The 17,745-nt window shown below is 37.4% G+C and overlaps 1 protein-coding gene across 3 annotated transcripts; it reads left to right on the forward strand.

Moving 5' to 3' along the window:
* Positions 1-3,094: 3,094 nt before the first annotated feature.
* LOC131405676 (F-box/LRR-repeat protein 21) lies at positions 3,095-14,501 on the forward strand. Of its 3 annotated transcripts, none has more exons than XM_058540749.1 (7): positions 3,095-3,547; positions 5,229-5,335; positions 6,606-6,705; positions 8,870-9,236; positions 9,693-9,815; positions 12,799-12,970; positions 13,327-14,501. In XM_058540749.1, exons 4-7 carry the CDS (start codon positions 8,871-8,873, stop codon positions 13,968-13,970), a joined length of 1,305 nt encoding a protein of 434 aa, XP_058396732.1. In that variant the 5' UTR covers positions 3,095-3,547; positions 5,229-5,335; positions 6,606-6,705; position 8,870; the 3' UTR covers positions 13,971-14,501. The 3 variants fall into 3 exon arrangements, with proteins under 3 accessions (XP_058396732.1, XP_058396719.1, XP_058396727.1); XM_058540736.1 differs by having other exon boundaries at positions 6,610-6,705; XM_058540744.1 differs by lacking the exon at positions 6,606-6,705.
* The last annotated feature ends 3,244 nt before the right edge of the window (positions 14,502-17,745 follow it).

The following is a 17,745-nucleotide window of genomic DNA, read 5'->3' on the forward strand; positions in this document are numbered from 1 at the left end:
CCCTATTCATTTAAAAAAAAAAAAGAGGGCTGGCCTCATGGCGTAGCAGTTAAGTGCGTGCACTCTGCTGCTGGCGGCCCGGGTTCAGATCCTGGGTGCGCACCGATACACCGCTTACCAGCCATGCTGTGGTGGCATCCCATATAAAGTGGAGGAAGATGGGCACAGATGTTAGCCCAGGGCCAGTCTTCCTCAGCAAAAAAAGAGGGGGATTGGCATGGATGTTAGCTCAGGGCTGATCTTCCTCACCAAAAAAAAAAAAAAAAAAAGCCTCAGCAAAGTTGGAATAGAAGGGAGCTTCCTCAACCTGATGAAGGACATCTATGAAAAGCCTGTAGGTAACAACATACCTACTGGTTAAAGACTGAATGCTTTCTCCCTGAGATCAGGAACAAGCAAATGGTGTTTGCTTTCATCAGTATTACTCAACATTGTACTGTAGGTACAGTGCAATCAGTCAAGGCAAAGAAATAAAAAGTATTTAAACTGGAAAGGAAGAAGTAAAACTGTCTTTATTGAGAGACAACATGATTGTCTATGTAGAAAATCCAATGGTATGTACTAGGTTCCAATGGAAGCTCTTAAAACTAAAAAGTGATTTTTAGCTAGGTTGCAAGATACAAGCTTAATATACAAAAATTAATTGTATTTCTGTCTACTGGCAACAAACAATTAGAAGTTAAAATTTAAAAGGTGATACTATCTATAATAGCATTATAAAACCATGAAATACTTAGAGAATATCTCTGACAAAATGTATGCAAGACCTATATGAAAACGACAAATATTGCTGAGAGATATTAAAGAAGACCCAAACAAATGGAGAGATGTATTGTGTTCATAGGTTTGAAGACTCAATATTTTTAAGTCAATTCTCCCCAAATTGATTTCTAGATTCAAGGCCATCTCTAGCAAATCCCAGCAAGATGTTTTGTAGATATTGATAAGATGATTATAAAATTAATACAGAAATGCAAAGAATATAGAATAGCCAAAACAACTTTGAAAAACAACAAGTTTGGAGGGCTAAAACTGATTTCAATAATTATTATAAAGTTACAGAAATCAAGACAGCGTGATATTGGCATAAAGATGGTCAAATGTATTAATCAAACAGAATAGAGTCTGAAAATAGACCCACACATACATGGACAACTGATTTTCCACAAAACTTAAAAGTCAATTCAGCGGAGAAAAATAACAGTCTCTTCAACAGCTAGTAATGGAATAATTGAATATACACATACAAAAAAGTGAACTTTGATCCATATCTTGCACCATACACAAAAGTTAACTCAAATGAATCATACATCTAAATGTAAAATCTAAAATTATAAACCATATAGAAGAAAATATAGGAGAAAATCTTTGTGAACTTGGCTTAGGCAGACATCTTAGATTTGACATTACGATCCATAAAAGAACAAATTGATAAACTGAACTTCATCAAAATGAAAATTTCTGCTCTTCAAAAGGAGGGTATAAAGTCAAGACACACACTGAGAAAAAAAAGTTATGTTGTATATCTGATAGACGATTTGTATCGAGAAAATATAAAGAATTCTCCAAACTCAATAATGAGAAAACAAACAACCCAGTTAAAATTTGGCAAAAGATTTTAATAGACACTTCACCAAAAAAGATGTACAGATGGTAAATAAGCATATGAAAAAATGCTCAACATCATTATTCATTAGGGAAATTAAAACTGAAATATGATACCCCTAGACACCTATTAGATTAAAAACTGTGGGTGAGGAGGTGGAGGAAATGGAGCTCTAATACACCACTGGAGGGAATATAAAATAGCCTCTTTGGAAAACACACTGGCAGTCTTTTTTAGAAATTAAACAAACACCTATTATAGAATGCAGTTATCCCATTCCAAGGTATTTACCCAAGAGAAATGAAAGCATATGCCCCATACAAAGATGTAGATAGTAATGTTCATAGCAGCTTTATTAGTAATAGCTAAAAACTAGAAATAACCCAATGTCCATCATCAGGTGAATGTATAAACAAACTGACGTGTTCCTATCCATTCAATGGAATACTACTTGGCAACAAAAAGAAATGAACTATGATACATGCAACAACACGGATGAATCTCAAAACAATTATGCTGAGTACAAAGAGCCAAAGAAGAGTACATACTCTATGATTCAATTTATGTAAAATTCAAGAAAATGCAAACTAATCTACAGTGTCAGAAAGCAGACGGCGGGGGAGGAGTTGAAGGAGGGATTACAGACGGGCATAAGGAAACTTTTGGGAGATATGCATATGTTCATTACCTTGATTGCAGTGATGGTTTCAAGTGTGTCAAAACTTATCCAATTGTACACTTTATGTGCAGTTTATTTTTATTTTGTCAATTATACCTCAATAAAGCTCTTTGTAAAGACAAACATACACTAGGGGAATCCGTGTGTGTCCATATAGAACTACGTCCATGATGTAGTAAGCAAAAGAGGAAGTTCTAGAACATTAGATATAGTTTTATCTCAGATTTTAAAAAACTAACAAATATGAAAAAGTAATAAAAATCCTCTCTTTCACCGTATACTTTTTTGCGCATGTACTGAAGTTCTGGTACTTTACACGACGAACTACCGCAGTGGTTATCCCAGGGAATGAGATGTGGCACAAGACCGGGAGGTGATATGTACATATTTAACAGTGAGCTGTTATCACTTTTGATATTTCAAAAGTTTCCTTTTAAGTATTTGTATATTAATAAAGGGGTGTACTTTCTGGGAGGTTAAAGTTCTAGCAACTGCAACTGTTAAGTTAATTCACTGCCATTTGGTGAGGTTAGCCGTCTGTTTGAAGGCGGAGGTGGTCACAGTGATTTACTTGAAGACCAACACCTCTCACTCAGCACCCAGCGGGGCGCCACAGGACCCCGGAGCGAACGGTAGGCCTTGCGCTCAGGCCTGCCGCCCGCGGTGGAGCTGTGCGCATGTGTGGCGGCTTGGGGGCGGGGCGGGGCCGGCCGGGGCGGGGCGGGGCCGGCCGGGGCGGGGCGGGCCTGAGGGACGCCCACGGGATGAGGGGTCTTCGCCCCCGGCCGAGGGCAGCCTCCTGTAGGAGAGGCGCCTGAGCGCAGGTCCCGCCGTCGCAGCCCGGCCTGCGAACGCCGGGGTACGCGCAGAAACACACGCGGGTGTATGTTTAAAGGTAGCAGTGCCTTCTGGGGGTCGCGGTGGTCTTCGCGGAGCGCGCCTCAGCTAGCTTCCAGGGAGCGGCGGGCTGGAGCCCGTCCTGCCTCGGGCGGGTGGTGACTTGTGGGCGGGGAGGCGCCCGCGGTCAAGGCGCTCTCTCCGGAAACGAGGAGGCGTGACCTGGCATCCTCAGCCGGCCGCCCGAGGCGGAGTGGGGGACCCCTGAGGAGCGCGCCCACCCTCGCCTTGGATTTGCCCCAGGTCGGGCCGCCTGTCTGGTGTCACAGCCTCGCGTCTTTCGTGTCTTGCCCTGTTGGCTTTTCCGCAGGGCCCAGCGCGGGACGCAGGCTCCCTGAATTCGGTCATTTTCTTCGTCTTGGAGGGTAAGCTTTGACAGGATCGTACTCATCTTAACCCCTCTCTCCACCGGCCATTCGGGGACGTTTTGCAACCGTGGAGTTGCTGAGACGGTGCAGTGGCTCTGCACGACTGCTTGAAGGGTCTCCGTTAACGGGGGGATAGTGTAAGAGAGCGTAGACTGGCCAAAGGAAATGTCCGAGAGAAGGTGGACTCGCACCTCTCCTGTGGGTTGGAAGCGTCTGGACTCTTTAGGGCGTACTGGTTTTGTCTTTGGCACGTGCGCCCAGAACTTCTCCCGAAATATGAAGTTGAATAAATTTATGATTATTTTCTCTCCGAAAAATGTTGCAAAATGCTTTCTTTGTAGAAAATGAATCCTTTGTGTTAATCGATAGATCTCTTAGTGTACCTAACACAAAGACGGGACTCTCCCTTTTCGGAAGGCTGCCCTGTGGAGGGCTGACTTTTCTCTTCCAGAGTCAGGGAGGAGAGGTGAGGAGGCCAAGGAGAGGAAAACAGCTGCCTGAACTGCGCCCCCGTTCAGGGATTTTAATGCCCAATTCAAGTTCTATGTCACCCTCTCCTTGTATCTCAGAAGGTGTTTTGAATTCACAAATATTTCGAAAACTTCAGTTTTCATGAGTCATTTAAAAGCAAACATACCTATTCTAAAATTAAGTTTTTTTAAAATAAATATATCTTAATACCACAGAGAGACTTTTGAGAGAGTGTAGAAAATTGCTAAATCAATGATAAAATGTGAGAATACCGAAAAGTTGGCAATCACTGCTTTAGGAAGGATTTGTTTGACATAAATACTTTTTGTCTTCTGTCTTGTTGAAACCTTGATGATGCTGTAATTTGACTTTCATATTTCTCAAAAATTATAGATTTTATATTTAGAAGGGAATTTAGAGGTTATGTGGGCTACAAAAACCAAATATTTTTGACAACATGTCTAAAAAATTATGTTTTGTCCTCTGCTTGGGTTATATTTAGTGGAGGAGGTATTGCCGCTTAGCACAATTCACTTTTATTAGAAAGTTATGTGTTTTAAAGCTGTATTTTGGAACAAATCTTCAGCTCTCCTGCCCAGGCCACAGCTCCCTGGTCATTTCACCGATGACTGGGATTTCAGACCCGTTAACAGAGGCCATCTGCCTGTGGTGGCAGCAATCTGATTTCCCAGTGTGCCACTTTAGAAAGTAGCTTAAATAAAGGACGTTTACTAATTATTTCTGTTCATTTTCATCTCGCTGCTTCCAGCAAATTTGTCTAGCCTTTTAGATGGTTTTGAATCTTTATTCTGTTATCTGTAGTGTTTACACAATATTTCTAGTGTTGTGACAATTGAAAAGTTGAAACTTTTAAAAATACTTGCTGTGTTTCTTTTAACCAGTCTGGAAGAAGCTGGTGATGGTGCAGGAGATAGTTGCTTCCACTGCTGCCACCAGGTTGTCTTGGGATGTTCCAGTCTTTCGTCTAATCTGTCACATATCAAAAAGGGAAATTGGTTTAGGGTGGTTGGTGAAGCCGTTAAGTGGACTTGGAGTCATCATTACATTCTTTGCTAAATGCTAGTAAACCTGTTTTGTACTCTAGAATTGTGTTAAAGATCAGTGTCAATCTTGCTTAATTCTCCCTTTATGAAAGTGTGGCTTATCACTTGATGGAGCCCTGTATTCTGGTTTTGTCTTCTACCAGCCCTCACAATTCCAGAAGGTGACTCTGAAACAGCAGTCAAGTTCCTTCAGCAACGAGGGAAGTAATTCATCTGATCCTGAAGACTCCTATGAACTTATCTGCAATAGGTACTTGCCCACATCTTTTATGGGTCTTAGGTAGTGATTCCCTGTTTATATACCCTTACCAGATTACTTCAGTATTCATTAGCATCAAGAGTGGCCTGCAAACACAGAATTAGCCATATTGATAACTGAGTGGAAAAGTTTCTGCAGTAAAAAGTGGTGCGTCATCTGATTAGGGGAATACAGTAGTCATTTGACTTATCTTTCTCTTATTTGTTGTGTTCCTCCAAAAGTGCTCCTGATAGCTCTTTTCTGCCTACTTCTGGAGTGGAATGTAAAGGAGAGAGAGCCAACCTTGCCACTATCTGGAAAAGGTGGTTTGAATAATAGTAGAACAACAGATGGCAGTGGGGAAATCAAATTATAGATATTTTGCTCTAATACAGTCTCCTTGTCTGTCCTCCAAAGCTCCGTTTTAGGAGTAGGATTCAGAGAGAAGTTGAGAGCTGGCAGGTGGTAGGCACTAGAGATGTAAGAGAAGTTTTTAGTGGATTAATAGGTTGCCTCTTACACTTCCTCTATGTAGTTGAGTTTGGCTTGCAAAAGTAGTAGAATAAATTTATTTATTTATTTTTACTTTATGACATTCATTCATGATGCCAAAGCAGTGAGCATTATCCTCGTGTGGATCTGTTCTTATTGCCTTTCATGTCCACAGACTGCTAATAACTCTAAGTCGCTGTGCTAAAATTGGTCAAACCTCACAGAAAATATGAGTGAATCAATTATATCTATCAACATAAGTGAAAAAGTAGAAACCACAGAAGCATATGTTCTGTTAACAGCAGACTAGTTAAACAAACTATATTCATATGGAAACGATAAACAATAAGAGTTGTATGTCTGCTTATTTAATTATTATAACTGTAGTGGCATTATATGCTGCTAAAAACTGGAACTGAAAGATTCACACAGCCTGTAAACACATAAATGTAATCATGGACTACCTTAAATTTTTTGTAATGTCTCTCCATATGCGTTCATTAAAGTGAGAATTTTCAGAGCCCTTTGACTATTTGATACAAAGCCCTCTATTTTAGTAGAGCTTCAAGTGCAATTCCTGGCAAGTGTTGCAATATTTCCACTAACCAGGCTAGTTTTTTTTTATAGACAGGATTCCTTCTGAGTAGAAAAACATAGTTTGGGAATCAATAATTTCCCAGCAAAAACTTTCAACATATACAATGATATATAAATATCCTAAGCATAGAAATTATTGGATTTTTACGTATACATTCTGATGAATGTGGTGTTTTTGTGGTATTTTGCCTAGCTAGGAAGTGAAATCACGTGGATGTTGGTGAGTCCCCCATGGTAGCAGTTACTTCATTTTGGTGGTTCAGAGTGAACTAGAACTTGGAAGCTTTCTTTAGGTAAGGAAGTTGGTAGTTTGAAAAAGAAATGATCAATTTTTTAAAATGATGATATATGTTTAGGCTGAAATTTTATGTTAAGGTTCTCAAGCTAATAAAGATCAATTTGTCTTGCATTTTAAAATATATTTTACTGATGTTCATTGCTATAAAATTATTTTATATAAAATTTATGATTTGTGGATGAGTTTTATTCTCTGAAAATTAATGCACACAAGGAAAAGAAAATTAAAATGTTAGTAGAATTAATGGTACCTAATATCCTTTAGTTATTTATGGTTATTCTCCCAGTGAGTTGGCAATTTAATTATTTTACTAAATAAACAATTTTAACAATCAACCCATGTTACACACAGTCAGATTTAATATAGCACAATCCCTTTGTTTAGAACTGCAAGGCAGTTTTCTAACCTGGCATTTGGATGAAGTCTTTTTTTTTATTTTTGGCTTCACTACTTTTCTAGGGAGGGATTATACTAGGGATAACTTTTTTTGTAATACCTTAGTGAAATTTTAACTATACATTCTATAGGCTATCAAATAAAACAATAACTAAGCGAAATGCCAATAAGTGTGCTCCACATCAGAGTTTAGAAGCCGATGTCCATTCCTTTACCTTCCCTGGGCCATCATTGGGATTCAAGAGTAGATGAGCTCTTTCAAAATAGCGTATGCCTTGAATTACTCATTTCAGCAGTTTCGTATATTCTACATTGTATTGCTGGACCAGTTCTCAGTTATGCATGTAACTGGTTTAGTCAGATTAAAATGTGTGTGGTAGTTCTTTTGCCTGATGCTTTGCAACTTTTTTGCTTTCCATTTCAGTTTCCAAACCCAAAGGTGACCTTTCATTTTGTTCAGTGATTTTATGTCAGTCCTGTTTCTGGGATCCACTCTATGCTGCAGTCAAGAAATGTTTCACATCGGACAGAGTGACTCACAAGACAAGGATATTTTCATATTAAATAAATATTTTATTAGATTTGTAGGTATCTTTCAGTTATGGCACTGAATCTTCCATATATACATTCCCAACATTCAAGGGTGAACAGAGGGTTAAATAGTCAACCAAAGTTAAATCAAGTTCAGAACTACTCTTACCATGAATTTGCCTCTCAGACAAGTGTATACTTTGGATTCTTATGTAAAATACATAAGATAACCCTGTATACTTGGGTTATCTGGACCTGAAATTTGTTGGAACTTAGTTGTGTATCAGGCTAATACCTGGGGATTCGTCATTTCCTTTGTTGGGGAAGAATGCTCATTCCTTTGCTGTTTTGTATTGGCTGGTGAGGGTCAAGTGTGCTGCCTACACAGACTCCAGCCCTCCATATCCAATTTCTCTAGAGCTCCTGTGTCCTGGGTGTCATCTGAAAATTGTCACATATCATTTGACTTTTTGTTAGAATTGTGCTTCGACTTAAGTAGTGAAATTTGTTCAGAAAAATGCGTTGGACAATTTAATATAACAACAACAGCTGCCACATTCATTGAGTACTTACTATGTGTTGGCACTTAAGACACTTTAATCCTCACAGCAACCTTATGAGATAGGTACTGCTGTTCTTTCTGCTTTTCAGATGAGGAAACTGAGGCTTAAATTAATTTGCTCAGACAAGACATGGTTAGTAAATGGCAGAGCTGGGACTTATCCAGACCTGTGCTTTTAATTATCTTTTACCATCTCCCAGACTCCTCAGAAGTTCTTAGCACAATTGCAGTATGATGCTTCCTTCTCTGTAGGAGATAGTAAGAATACAATAATTAACCAGGAATAAACCTGGGACATACACTGCTTCCTTGGACGTTTCCTCTTGGAAGCCTCCTTAACTACCCCCTCACACATACATGCTCAATTACATGCCATTGCCTTATGCTTCCGTTGCAGTTTGTCCCAATTTCAGTGATGGCATTTTTCATGGTACTTCACCATTTGACTATAGCTCTTTGAGAACAGGTTTCCTCTTAATTATCTCTGTATTCCCAGCACGTAGCAGTACCTATCACGAAGGTGCACGTAGCACGAAAGGGGAGGATTACTATTAAAATTGTCTTAAACTGTTTTTCACTTTCTAATGTTGTCATTCTATGCAATTAGAGCACAAATATATGGTGGAAATGTGGAAAAAAATTATCACTTAACATTTTTTAATGTTTACAGAATGAAGAGGAACAGTTTATCTGTTGTGAATAAAATTGTCCAATCGTCACCAGCAGTGAAACAGCCAAAACTTGGGTTCTACTCCTCTCTCAACCAAACTCATATGTACACTGTTCTTCTAGACTGGGGGAGTTTGCCTCACCATGTAGTATTACGCATTTTTCAGTATCTTCCTTTAATAGATCGGGCCCAGGCATCTTCTGTATGTAGGAGGTGGAATGAAGTTTTTCATATTCCTGACCTTTGGAGAAAGCTTGAATTTGAACTGAACCAGTCAGCTACTTCATATTTTAAGTTCACTCATCCTGACCTCATTCAGCAGATCATTAAAAAGCATGCTGCCCATCTCCAGTATGTCAGCTTTAAGGTAAGAAAGATAAGCATTAAATAGAAACAGTGACTTACGTTTTGTTAGCATTTTTGTATATCTAGATCCTTATATTGAAGCAGCCAATGTATTTTGCAGAATTTTTATCCCAAACTGTTTCCTGTTTTTCTGTAGTTATTTTCATGGAGTAAGATGTAGAACTTGAGCTATAATTGAATAACTTAAACTTCAATTTCCTTCATCTGGATCTATTATTAAAATTCAGGTAATTGTAAAAGATTTGAAAGTATGAAGTGCTTAGAAAGTTAATTTGTCATCATCTCTATTTCTCACTTTTTATCTGAGACATTTTGTATAAAGAAAAAATACTAATTTATTTTATAGCTTAAAGGGATAAATACAATTTTACAACTGAATTCTATTAAATAATTATGTTGCCAGTAACTTTCTGATAAGTTACCTTCAGGAAATTAAGATTTAAAATTGTTTTTGTAGGTTGATAGCAGTACTGAATCAGCAGAAGCTGCCTGTGATATACTTTCTCAGCTGGTAAATTGTTCTATCCAGACTTTGGGCTTGATTTCAACGGCCAACCCAAGTTTTATGAATGTGTCAAAGGTAAAGATACTGGGCTTTCTTGTAAGATATGCTAAAATTCTTAAGTACTATGAAACTAGGCAAAAAAGAGTCTTTTCCTAAAAACAGACCATATCCTACTTGAATTCAAAGAATTATTTAAAGCAGTTTTCTGTTGACTAGCACTTACTTTTGCTAAAATACCCAATGCAAGGTTTCATTCTTTAGATATATTTTGTAATTTTAATTGTTTCCACAGTAGATGTCATTAATATAAAATTTGAATGTTATATTTACAGTTTTCAAATGCCAGTTTACTTAGTTTCTTTGAATATAGAGTGTGTAGGGCCAATAGTGGATATCTTTCCTGTAATTCTATAGTCTCTCCATTGGAGATGGAACAACGTAATATTTAATTAAATGAACTATATTAGTTATGGTCATATTTGAGTCCATATAATAGAAATTTCGAAATAACAATGGCTTAAAAAACGTAACTAAAGGTTATTTCTCTTACACTAAAGAAATCCATGGGTGAGACAGTTTATAACTGGTATGAAGTTGTTAGGAACCCCAACTCCAGTCACTCCATTCTCTCCAAGGTGTTTTCTTCATTTTCACTGTCCAAGATGGCTTTCTGAGCTCCAGCTATCACATCCTTGTTCTAGACAGCTGGATGGAAGAAATGGGGGAAGAGGGGCATGTTGTTTCCTTTTCAAGGAGACTAGCCTTAAGTACCACATAATGCTTCTGCATATGTCTCATTGGCCAAAACTTAGCTCTGTGGCCACACCAGATTTCTGAGAGGCTAGGAGAGTCTTTTAGCTGGGTGGCAATGTGCCCAGCTGAAAATTGAGACTAGATAACCAAAGAAGAAAAGATGAATGGTTGTTAGGAAGCAACCAGCAGTCTCTGCCACAGAAACTAATAACTGTCTTCTCTTCATTCATGCTTCAACTTGAATGCCCTCTCCTCAGAGAGGCCTTCCTTGACCACTTTTGCCAAAACACACCCACTCCTCCAGTTCCTCTCTACTATATTAACAGTATTTTATTTTCTTTATATCATTCATCAGTACTTGAAATTACATTATTTATTTAACATGCTTACTCTCTTCTTCCCAGACCAAATCGTAAACTCCTTGTTTATTTACCATTATAAACCCAGAATTAGAATAGTGGCTGATATGCAATAAGCACTAAATTATGGTTGTCGGCAAAATTGGCTAATGGAAATCTTCCTATAGAAGAGGATAGAAAAATAGTAGCATCTTCTTTCTCATAAACTGGGTCATGGCTCTCTTTCATCAAGCATTTCTGCTAGCCTATTTATCTTTTTAAGAGATATGCTGAAAAAATGGGTCATTTAGGGATTAGAGTAATATAAGTAATCAGATGAAAACAGAGGTAGAGTACTACCTCTAAATAGTTATTTCCTTGTTTATGAGCTATGGAATCAGATGAGCCTGAAATTCTTAGATTCTAGGTTATCTCTAATGTTGCACGTCAGCCTCCAGGGCCAACTTCTAGGTTGGCCGGTGCAGTCACCAGAGTGAGGCTCTAGCGATTAGCTGCCTTCTTTTCAAGCTCTGCCTCCCCAGTAAAATGAGCTTTGTAGCTTCTGGCAAAGTTGTGGATCTCTCTGAGCCTCAGTTTTTTCATTTGTAAACTGAGAAAAAATAAGGTAAAAGTACAGCATTTTGCTAGGCATGAAAAGTGCTAAGCGAATATATTGTTACTATAATGAAATATGTACTCTAATGCTTAAATGTGTCCTTCAGGACTAAAAGAGTCCATTGAGAGTTGATTAAAGGGAAAATAAACCTTGTATTTCTTAAGGAAAAAGGATGTATTTATATTTCTCTAATAATTTTTGGCACCATAAAATTTAGTAAAGAGTTCTAGCCATCCACCATTTAAAAATTTGTGTAAATCAGTTTACAATTAGTATAAACCAATAAGTTTTTTATAAATGAATTAAGATTTATAACCAATTTGGTCATTCTAATAAGGACAGTAGAACCTTTGGTAGAATCCAAAATGATTTTGAAAAAGGAAAAATGATCATGCATGGTATTGGTTTCTAGGCTTTCTATCTTTGTCAAAAAACACTGGATCTGAAAACTTGTGAAATTTCACCCATTTTGAGGTCAAACTAAAAATAAGCGTTAGTCTGTCAATCGTCAAAACATAGAAAGTTTTCAAAACATATCTTAGTTTAGATAATTTGCTAGCAAAAAGCATATCACTGAAGTATATGACATCATTTATTCATCAACAAATATTTATTGACCTTTTACTATGTGCCAGATACTATTGTAGGTGCTGGATTATACGAGTGAATAAAACAAATAAAAATTCTTTTTCTTCTAGGGCAGAGGTTGAAAAGGTCCAGATAGTAAATATTTTAGGCTTCCCGGGTCATACAGTTCTGCCGCAATTGTGTTGCTGCAGTGCTACTCAACTCGAGCATTGCAGTGTGAAAGCAGACATAGACAATACGTAAATGGAGCAGCATGGCTGTGTTACAATCAAACTTTAATTATGGACACTGAAAGAGTTGCATATAATTTTCACGTCACAAAATGTTATTCTTTAAAAATTTTTTTCAACCACTTAAAAATGTAAAAACCATTCTTAAGTCATGAGCCACACAATAACAGAGTGTGGACTGGATTCGGCTGGCAGACCATAACTTGCCAACCCCTATTCTAGGAAATAAATATAATTATATCCTTTTAATATTGAAAACCAAATCCTTAAGATTGAAAATAATTAGAAGACGTTTATGAAATCTTTGAAACTTTTTCCTTTCTCACCATTCCTTTTATCAGTTGTAAAAGTATGAAACTATATTTTGTTATAAAAATGTCTTCTACTGGCTAGTGGTACTACGAAAAACAGTAATGTGTTGACTACTTTTACTATGTTGTTGTAAGCATATGTTGATATAGTTTTAATGAGTTATTTGAAGCTGTAGGTTTGTAAATAATGTTTTCATAATTTTTTTCTTATTGCCATGCAAGTCTCATTTTGTGTCAGCACTTACAGTTGTTTTTGTCAACTCAAAATCATTGTCGTCAATCAAAATTGAAGACACACCGGTGGATGATCCTTCATTGAAGATTCTGGTGGCCAATAATAGTGATACTCTAAGACTCCTAAAAATGAGTAGCTGTCCTTATGTCTCATCTGATGGTAGGTTATATTTTTTAAGCTTACATGATGTTTTTTATTGTAGTAATAGTAACAATGCAATTTTTTATTGAAAACTACCTGCTTATGAAACATAATTCATTAATCTTTTTTCAAAAAATGTCTTAATCTGCAAAGTAGATATAGTTTAAATTGCTTCTCCTAAAAGTATTTTAGTTATATATATATTTTTTATTGTATATATAATTATATATATCTTGGCATCTCTTTCCTCAGAAATTGTTAGATGGCTATTTTAGCAAATAATGAATAACTAATATCAAATTTAAATTTACAAAATGTTATATTAGTATCAGTATGATTGTTTGTTCTTAAGAATTTTTCCCCATTTCTCGCAGGAATCCTTTGTGTAGCTGATCATTGTCAAGGCCTTAGAGAACTGGCATTGAATTATTACATTCTAAGTGATGAACTTCTCCTGGCCCTTTCAAGTGAGACTCATGTTAACCTTGAACATCTTCGAATTGATGTTGTGAGTGAAAATCCTGGAAAAATTAAATTTCATTCTATTAAAAAACAAAGTTGGGATGCACTTATTAAACACTCCCCTGGAGTTAATGTTGTTATGTACTTCTTTTTATATGAAGAGGAATTTGAGACATTCTTCAAAGAAGAATCCCCTGTTACTCACCTTTATTTTGGTCAGTCAGTAAGCAAAGCAATTCTAGGAAGGGTAGGTCTTAACTGCCCACGACTAATTGAGTTAGTGGTATGTGCTAATGGTCTTCAGACTCTTGATAACGAACTTATTTGTATTGCTGAACACTGTAAAAACTTAACAGCCTTGGGCCTCAGTGAATGTGAAGTTAGCTGCAGTGCGTTCATTGAGTTTGTGAGACTGTATGGGAGAAAGCTAACTCAGCTCTCTGTGATGGAGGAAGTTCTGATTCCAGATGATGATTATAGCCTAGATAAAGTTCACACTGAAGTCTCCAAATACTTGGGAAGAACGTGGTTTCCTGATGTCATGCCTCTCTGGTAATTGGCTACCAAAGATTCTTAACTATTTTTTTAAGTCAATAAGATTAGCTTCTTTCTGTCTATGCAAATATAAATTTTAAGATGTATTGCTGAAATATTTTAGGTAAAATATTTTATTGTTTGCAAACTGTCTTAACAGATTGCAGCAGAAACATTTGAAAAAATAGGAGAAGTTTGAAAAGCCAGAAATCTCTGTAAATAAGGCACAGACACTGTATTGTGGATTAGATAGTTGATATGCTAAAGACTACAGGTGGTTTCTAGAAAAGTTCCTCAGCCTTCCTTGAAGGCATATTTTAGTTTGCTTAATAAATTAATAATATTGAGCTTTGGATCCCTTAAATTATGTCATTTACAACTTTATATTGTTTGAATTGTTTTTGTTTCATCTTAGTATTAATATATTTTACAAAATATTAGTATTAAAAACCAGTAAAATTAAAGTATAGATATAGAGGTTGGCTTCATCGTACTTCATTTTTAGCACTGTATAAGATCGTATTATGATTCAATAAACAACTTCTAATTTCCAGTGCGCTTTGAATTCTACTTTATTGTATTAACTTAGGAGAAAATGGGCATTAGATTAAAATTAAATAATGCTAATTCATTTCATAAAGGTACTGTGATTGTTGATTAAATACACTACTGAGATAAAAAACTAACTTTTGCAGAGTGTGTTTGAGGGGGAATCAGTATTTACTCATCTACTACTGTGTGTCTGAAACTATGCCGGATCCTTTGCAAAAGTGATCTTATAATTTAATCAGTAACAGAGCTAAAACTCTTTAATGGTTATGTATTGCCTTTAGGATGAAAATATATCCTTAAAATGACCCGCAAGATCCTACAAGGTCTGGCTTCTCCCTGCTGCTTTGCCCTCATTTTCTTCCTACAAGCTGCCCCTTGCCCTTCTGCTCCTGTTCTCTTTCAATCCCTTAGGACAGCCATGCACCCTCTAGGCACAGGGTGTTTCTGCATATTCTTCTTTCTGCTTGGATTACTCTCTTTGCTCCCTCAGGTCTTTCCTTTAGTGTCATTTCCTCAGGGAATCCTCCACGACTCCCAGCACTCTGTGACTTCCCTTTGTGGCGCTTGCCACTATTGTAATTTACCATTTACTTGTATAATTATTATCTGTTTATTCCATTGCACTGTCAGCTCCACCAGTGCAAGATCCCTGTGGGGTTTTACTTACTGTTGTATCCCCAGCGTATAGCATAATATTTAGCACATAGCAGGCACTCAATAAATTTTAAGTACTTTCTTTTTCAAATTTGTTCCCCTAAGTCCTCCTCCCATCTTAAATTTCTTTCTAAGAAATCAATTAAACTAAAAAAAAAAAAATTAGAAATACATTCATTTTCCAGTTTTAAGTATTTTTTAATCAGGAAAAAATTTTTAAATATTCTCACCTATTAAGAAGTTAGAATACATTGTGGTTTATAAATGGTGATTTACAAAAATGCTCATTTTATATCCCTTCATTTAGAGACTGTACTTGTGCACATATTGTCACATTTTGTCACTGTGAGCTCTGTAGGAACGGGCATCTCACCTCATTTACCTTTGTGTTTGAAACTCAGAACAGTGTGTAAGCACATTAATACACACAATAAATGCTAGAGGAGCTGATATTACTGGTTAAAAAATAAAAGCAGTTTCTTAAAGACAGTTATTGCTATTGCAGATCATATCAACTATACCTTAAGATTTCAGGAGAGTGCAGAAGTAGCATGTAATGGGGAACTTAAAGTCTGATTAGAATAACAGGACAAACAAACATAAAGGAAATGGTATAACTCAAATGGAGGAGTCAGGCTGGTGGGAGATTAGAGTAATGGTGGAAATACTGAAGAGAGAAACCTCCGGTCTCACCTGGAATTACTTTAAGTATATATACCTGAATGGTAAAGTGATAGAATGCCAGTGGTGTTTGCACTAGAAGGATAACGTAGCAAAACAGGGGGGGACTAGAAAAGGGAGATCAAGGGGGAGTTTCTCCCCGTAGCCCACTAGCACAGAGTGGTAATGAGTATCAGTGGCCTCTTTTACATCGAATGAGAAGTTGCTGCTCTAAATAGTGGTCTCTAGTGGCCCAGTAGTCGAACCTAGTGAAGCACTGTAATGACTCTTAGAGCAAAAAACAGAGTAAAATCGTTCAGCTCAATTAAATGACCCTGATTGATCTGACTTACTGGGTTGATAAATTGAAGAGCAAACATTTTTATAACAGCCAAAAACAAGACGAGGAAATACAGAGGTTTTTTTTTTTTTGCTGAGGAAGATTCGCCCTGAGCTAACATCTGTGCCAATCTTCCTCTATTTTGTATGTGGGTCACAGCATGGCCACCGCTGAGTGGTGTAGGTCCGGGCCCGGTAACCAATCCCGGGCCGCCGAAGCGGAGCATGCTGAACTTAGCCACTAGGCCACAGGGCCAGCCCCAATATAGAGTGTTTTTGATGTTTCATCTAATGAAAATGTCTCCATTTACTTTGGAAGTCGATGGAAAGTTGTAAAATTAGAGGATTCTAGATAAATGAATGAGTTTGATATTAGATGAATTTCAAGCTTTAGGCTTTGAAAAATATTTTAATTCTGTAAGCAAACTTGTTCATGTTAAAAATATTTCCTTGTATGTGTTAGAGAGTTCTGGAAAAGTTAAGATAATTTTGTGGGCAAAATGTAAACGGAGAGAATGGGAGAAAAGGCTTTATTGTAGGTTGTACTGAAGAGACACAAAAATAGGATTCTCAGATTTTTGTTTTTCCTTCCTTATAAGCCTTGCTGGCCTCATTTGTATGGTACTAAATACTGGGGAGATGGGTAGATTTTAAAGTTATAGGTATTGCTGTTAATGTAACACTAAATATGGTAAATGTTGTCACAGGATGTAAGAATTCTTCCCTCTTTAGGCCTGGCCTCTTAAATTAGCCACTTATCCTGTTCTTCCATTAAATTACTTTCCTGCTGAAAACTCAAAATATCTTTTCTAAATAAAAATTGATTTGGTTCACATTATTAATTTATAGTCATTGAACCTAATACCTGACACCACAATTTTTTGAGTGTATATTATAATCACTTTCACTAAGGAAAAATAAGTTACTCAGTACTATTACTTCTCTGTCATTTGAACCTTTATAGTACTTTAAGCTAAATGTTTTGACACTCAAACCTAAAAGAAAAGGAAATTAAAAATGAAACAGGGGGCCTCCGTGGCATAGCAGTTAAGTGCATGCGCTTTGCTGCTGGCGGCGCGGGTTCGGATCCTGGGCGCACACTGACGCACTGCTTGGCAGGCCACGCTGTGGCAGCGTCCCATATAAAGTGGAGGAAGATCCGCACGGAGGTTAGCTCAGGGCCAGTTTTCCTCAGCAAAAAGAGGAGGATTGGCAGATGTTAGCTCAGGGCTGATCTTCCTCACAAAAAAAAAAATTTAAAAACAGGGGGCCGGCTGCTTGGCTTGGCAGTTGAGTGTGCGCTCCGCTACTGGCGGCCCCGGTTCGATCCTGGGTACGCACCGACGCACCGCTTGTCCAGCCATGCTGAGGCCGCGTCCCACATACAGCAACTAGCAGGATGTGCAACTACACCATGTAACTATCTACTGGGGCTTTAGGGAGAAGAAGGAAAAAAGGAGGAGGATTGGCATGGATGTTAGCTCAGGGCTGATCTTCCTCACAGAAAAAAAAAAACCTCTAAGGCACCAGAGGGCGCTGTATGCTAAAAAAGATGTCATTTAGTCTAAAGTGAGCATTTCCATTCAACAGAT

This window comes from Diceros bicornis, chromosome 1 (assembly GCF_020826845.1).
Source record: "Diceros bicornis minor isolate mBicDic1 chromosome 1, mDicBic1.mat.cur, whole genome shotgun sequence".
In the NCBI taxonomy this organism is placed as follows: Eukaryota; Metazoa; Chordata; class Mammalia; order Perissodactyla; family Rhinocerotidae; genus Diceros; species Diceros bicornis.

What these genes read in the sequence shown, in the direction of transcription:
- LOC131405676 (XM_058540749.1), top strand. Translation starts at nt 8,871, where the DNA reads ATGAAGAGGAACAGTTTATCTGTTGTGAATAAAATTGTCCAATCGTCA. An exon ending in TCCAGTATGTCAGCTTTAAG is followed by an intron (nt 9,237 to 9,692) that starts GTAAGAAAGATA and finishes TTGTTTTTGTAG; the next exon opens with GTTGATAGCAGTACTGAATC. An exon ending in GTTTTATGAATGTGTCAAAG is followed by an intron (nt 9,816 to 12,798) that starts GTAAAGATACTG and finishes TTGCCATGCAAG; the next exon opens with TCTCATTTTGTGTCAGCACT.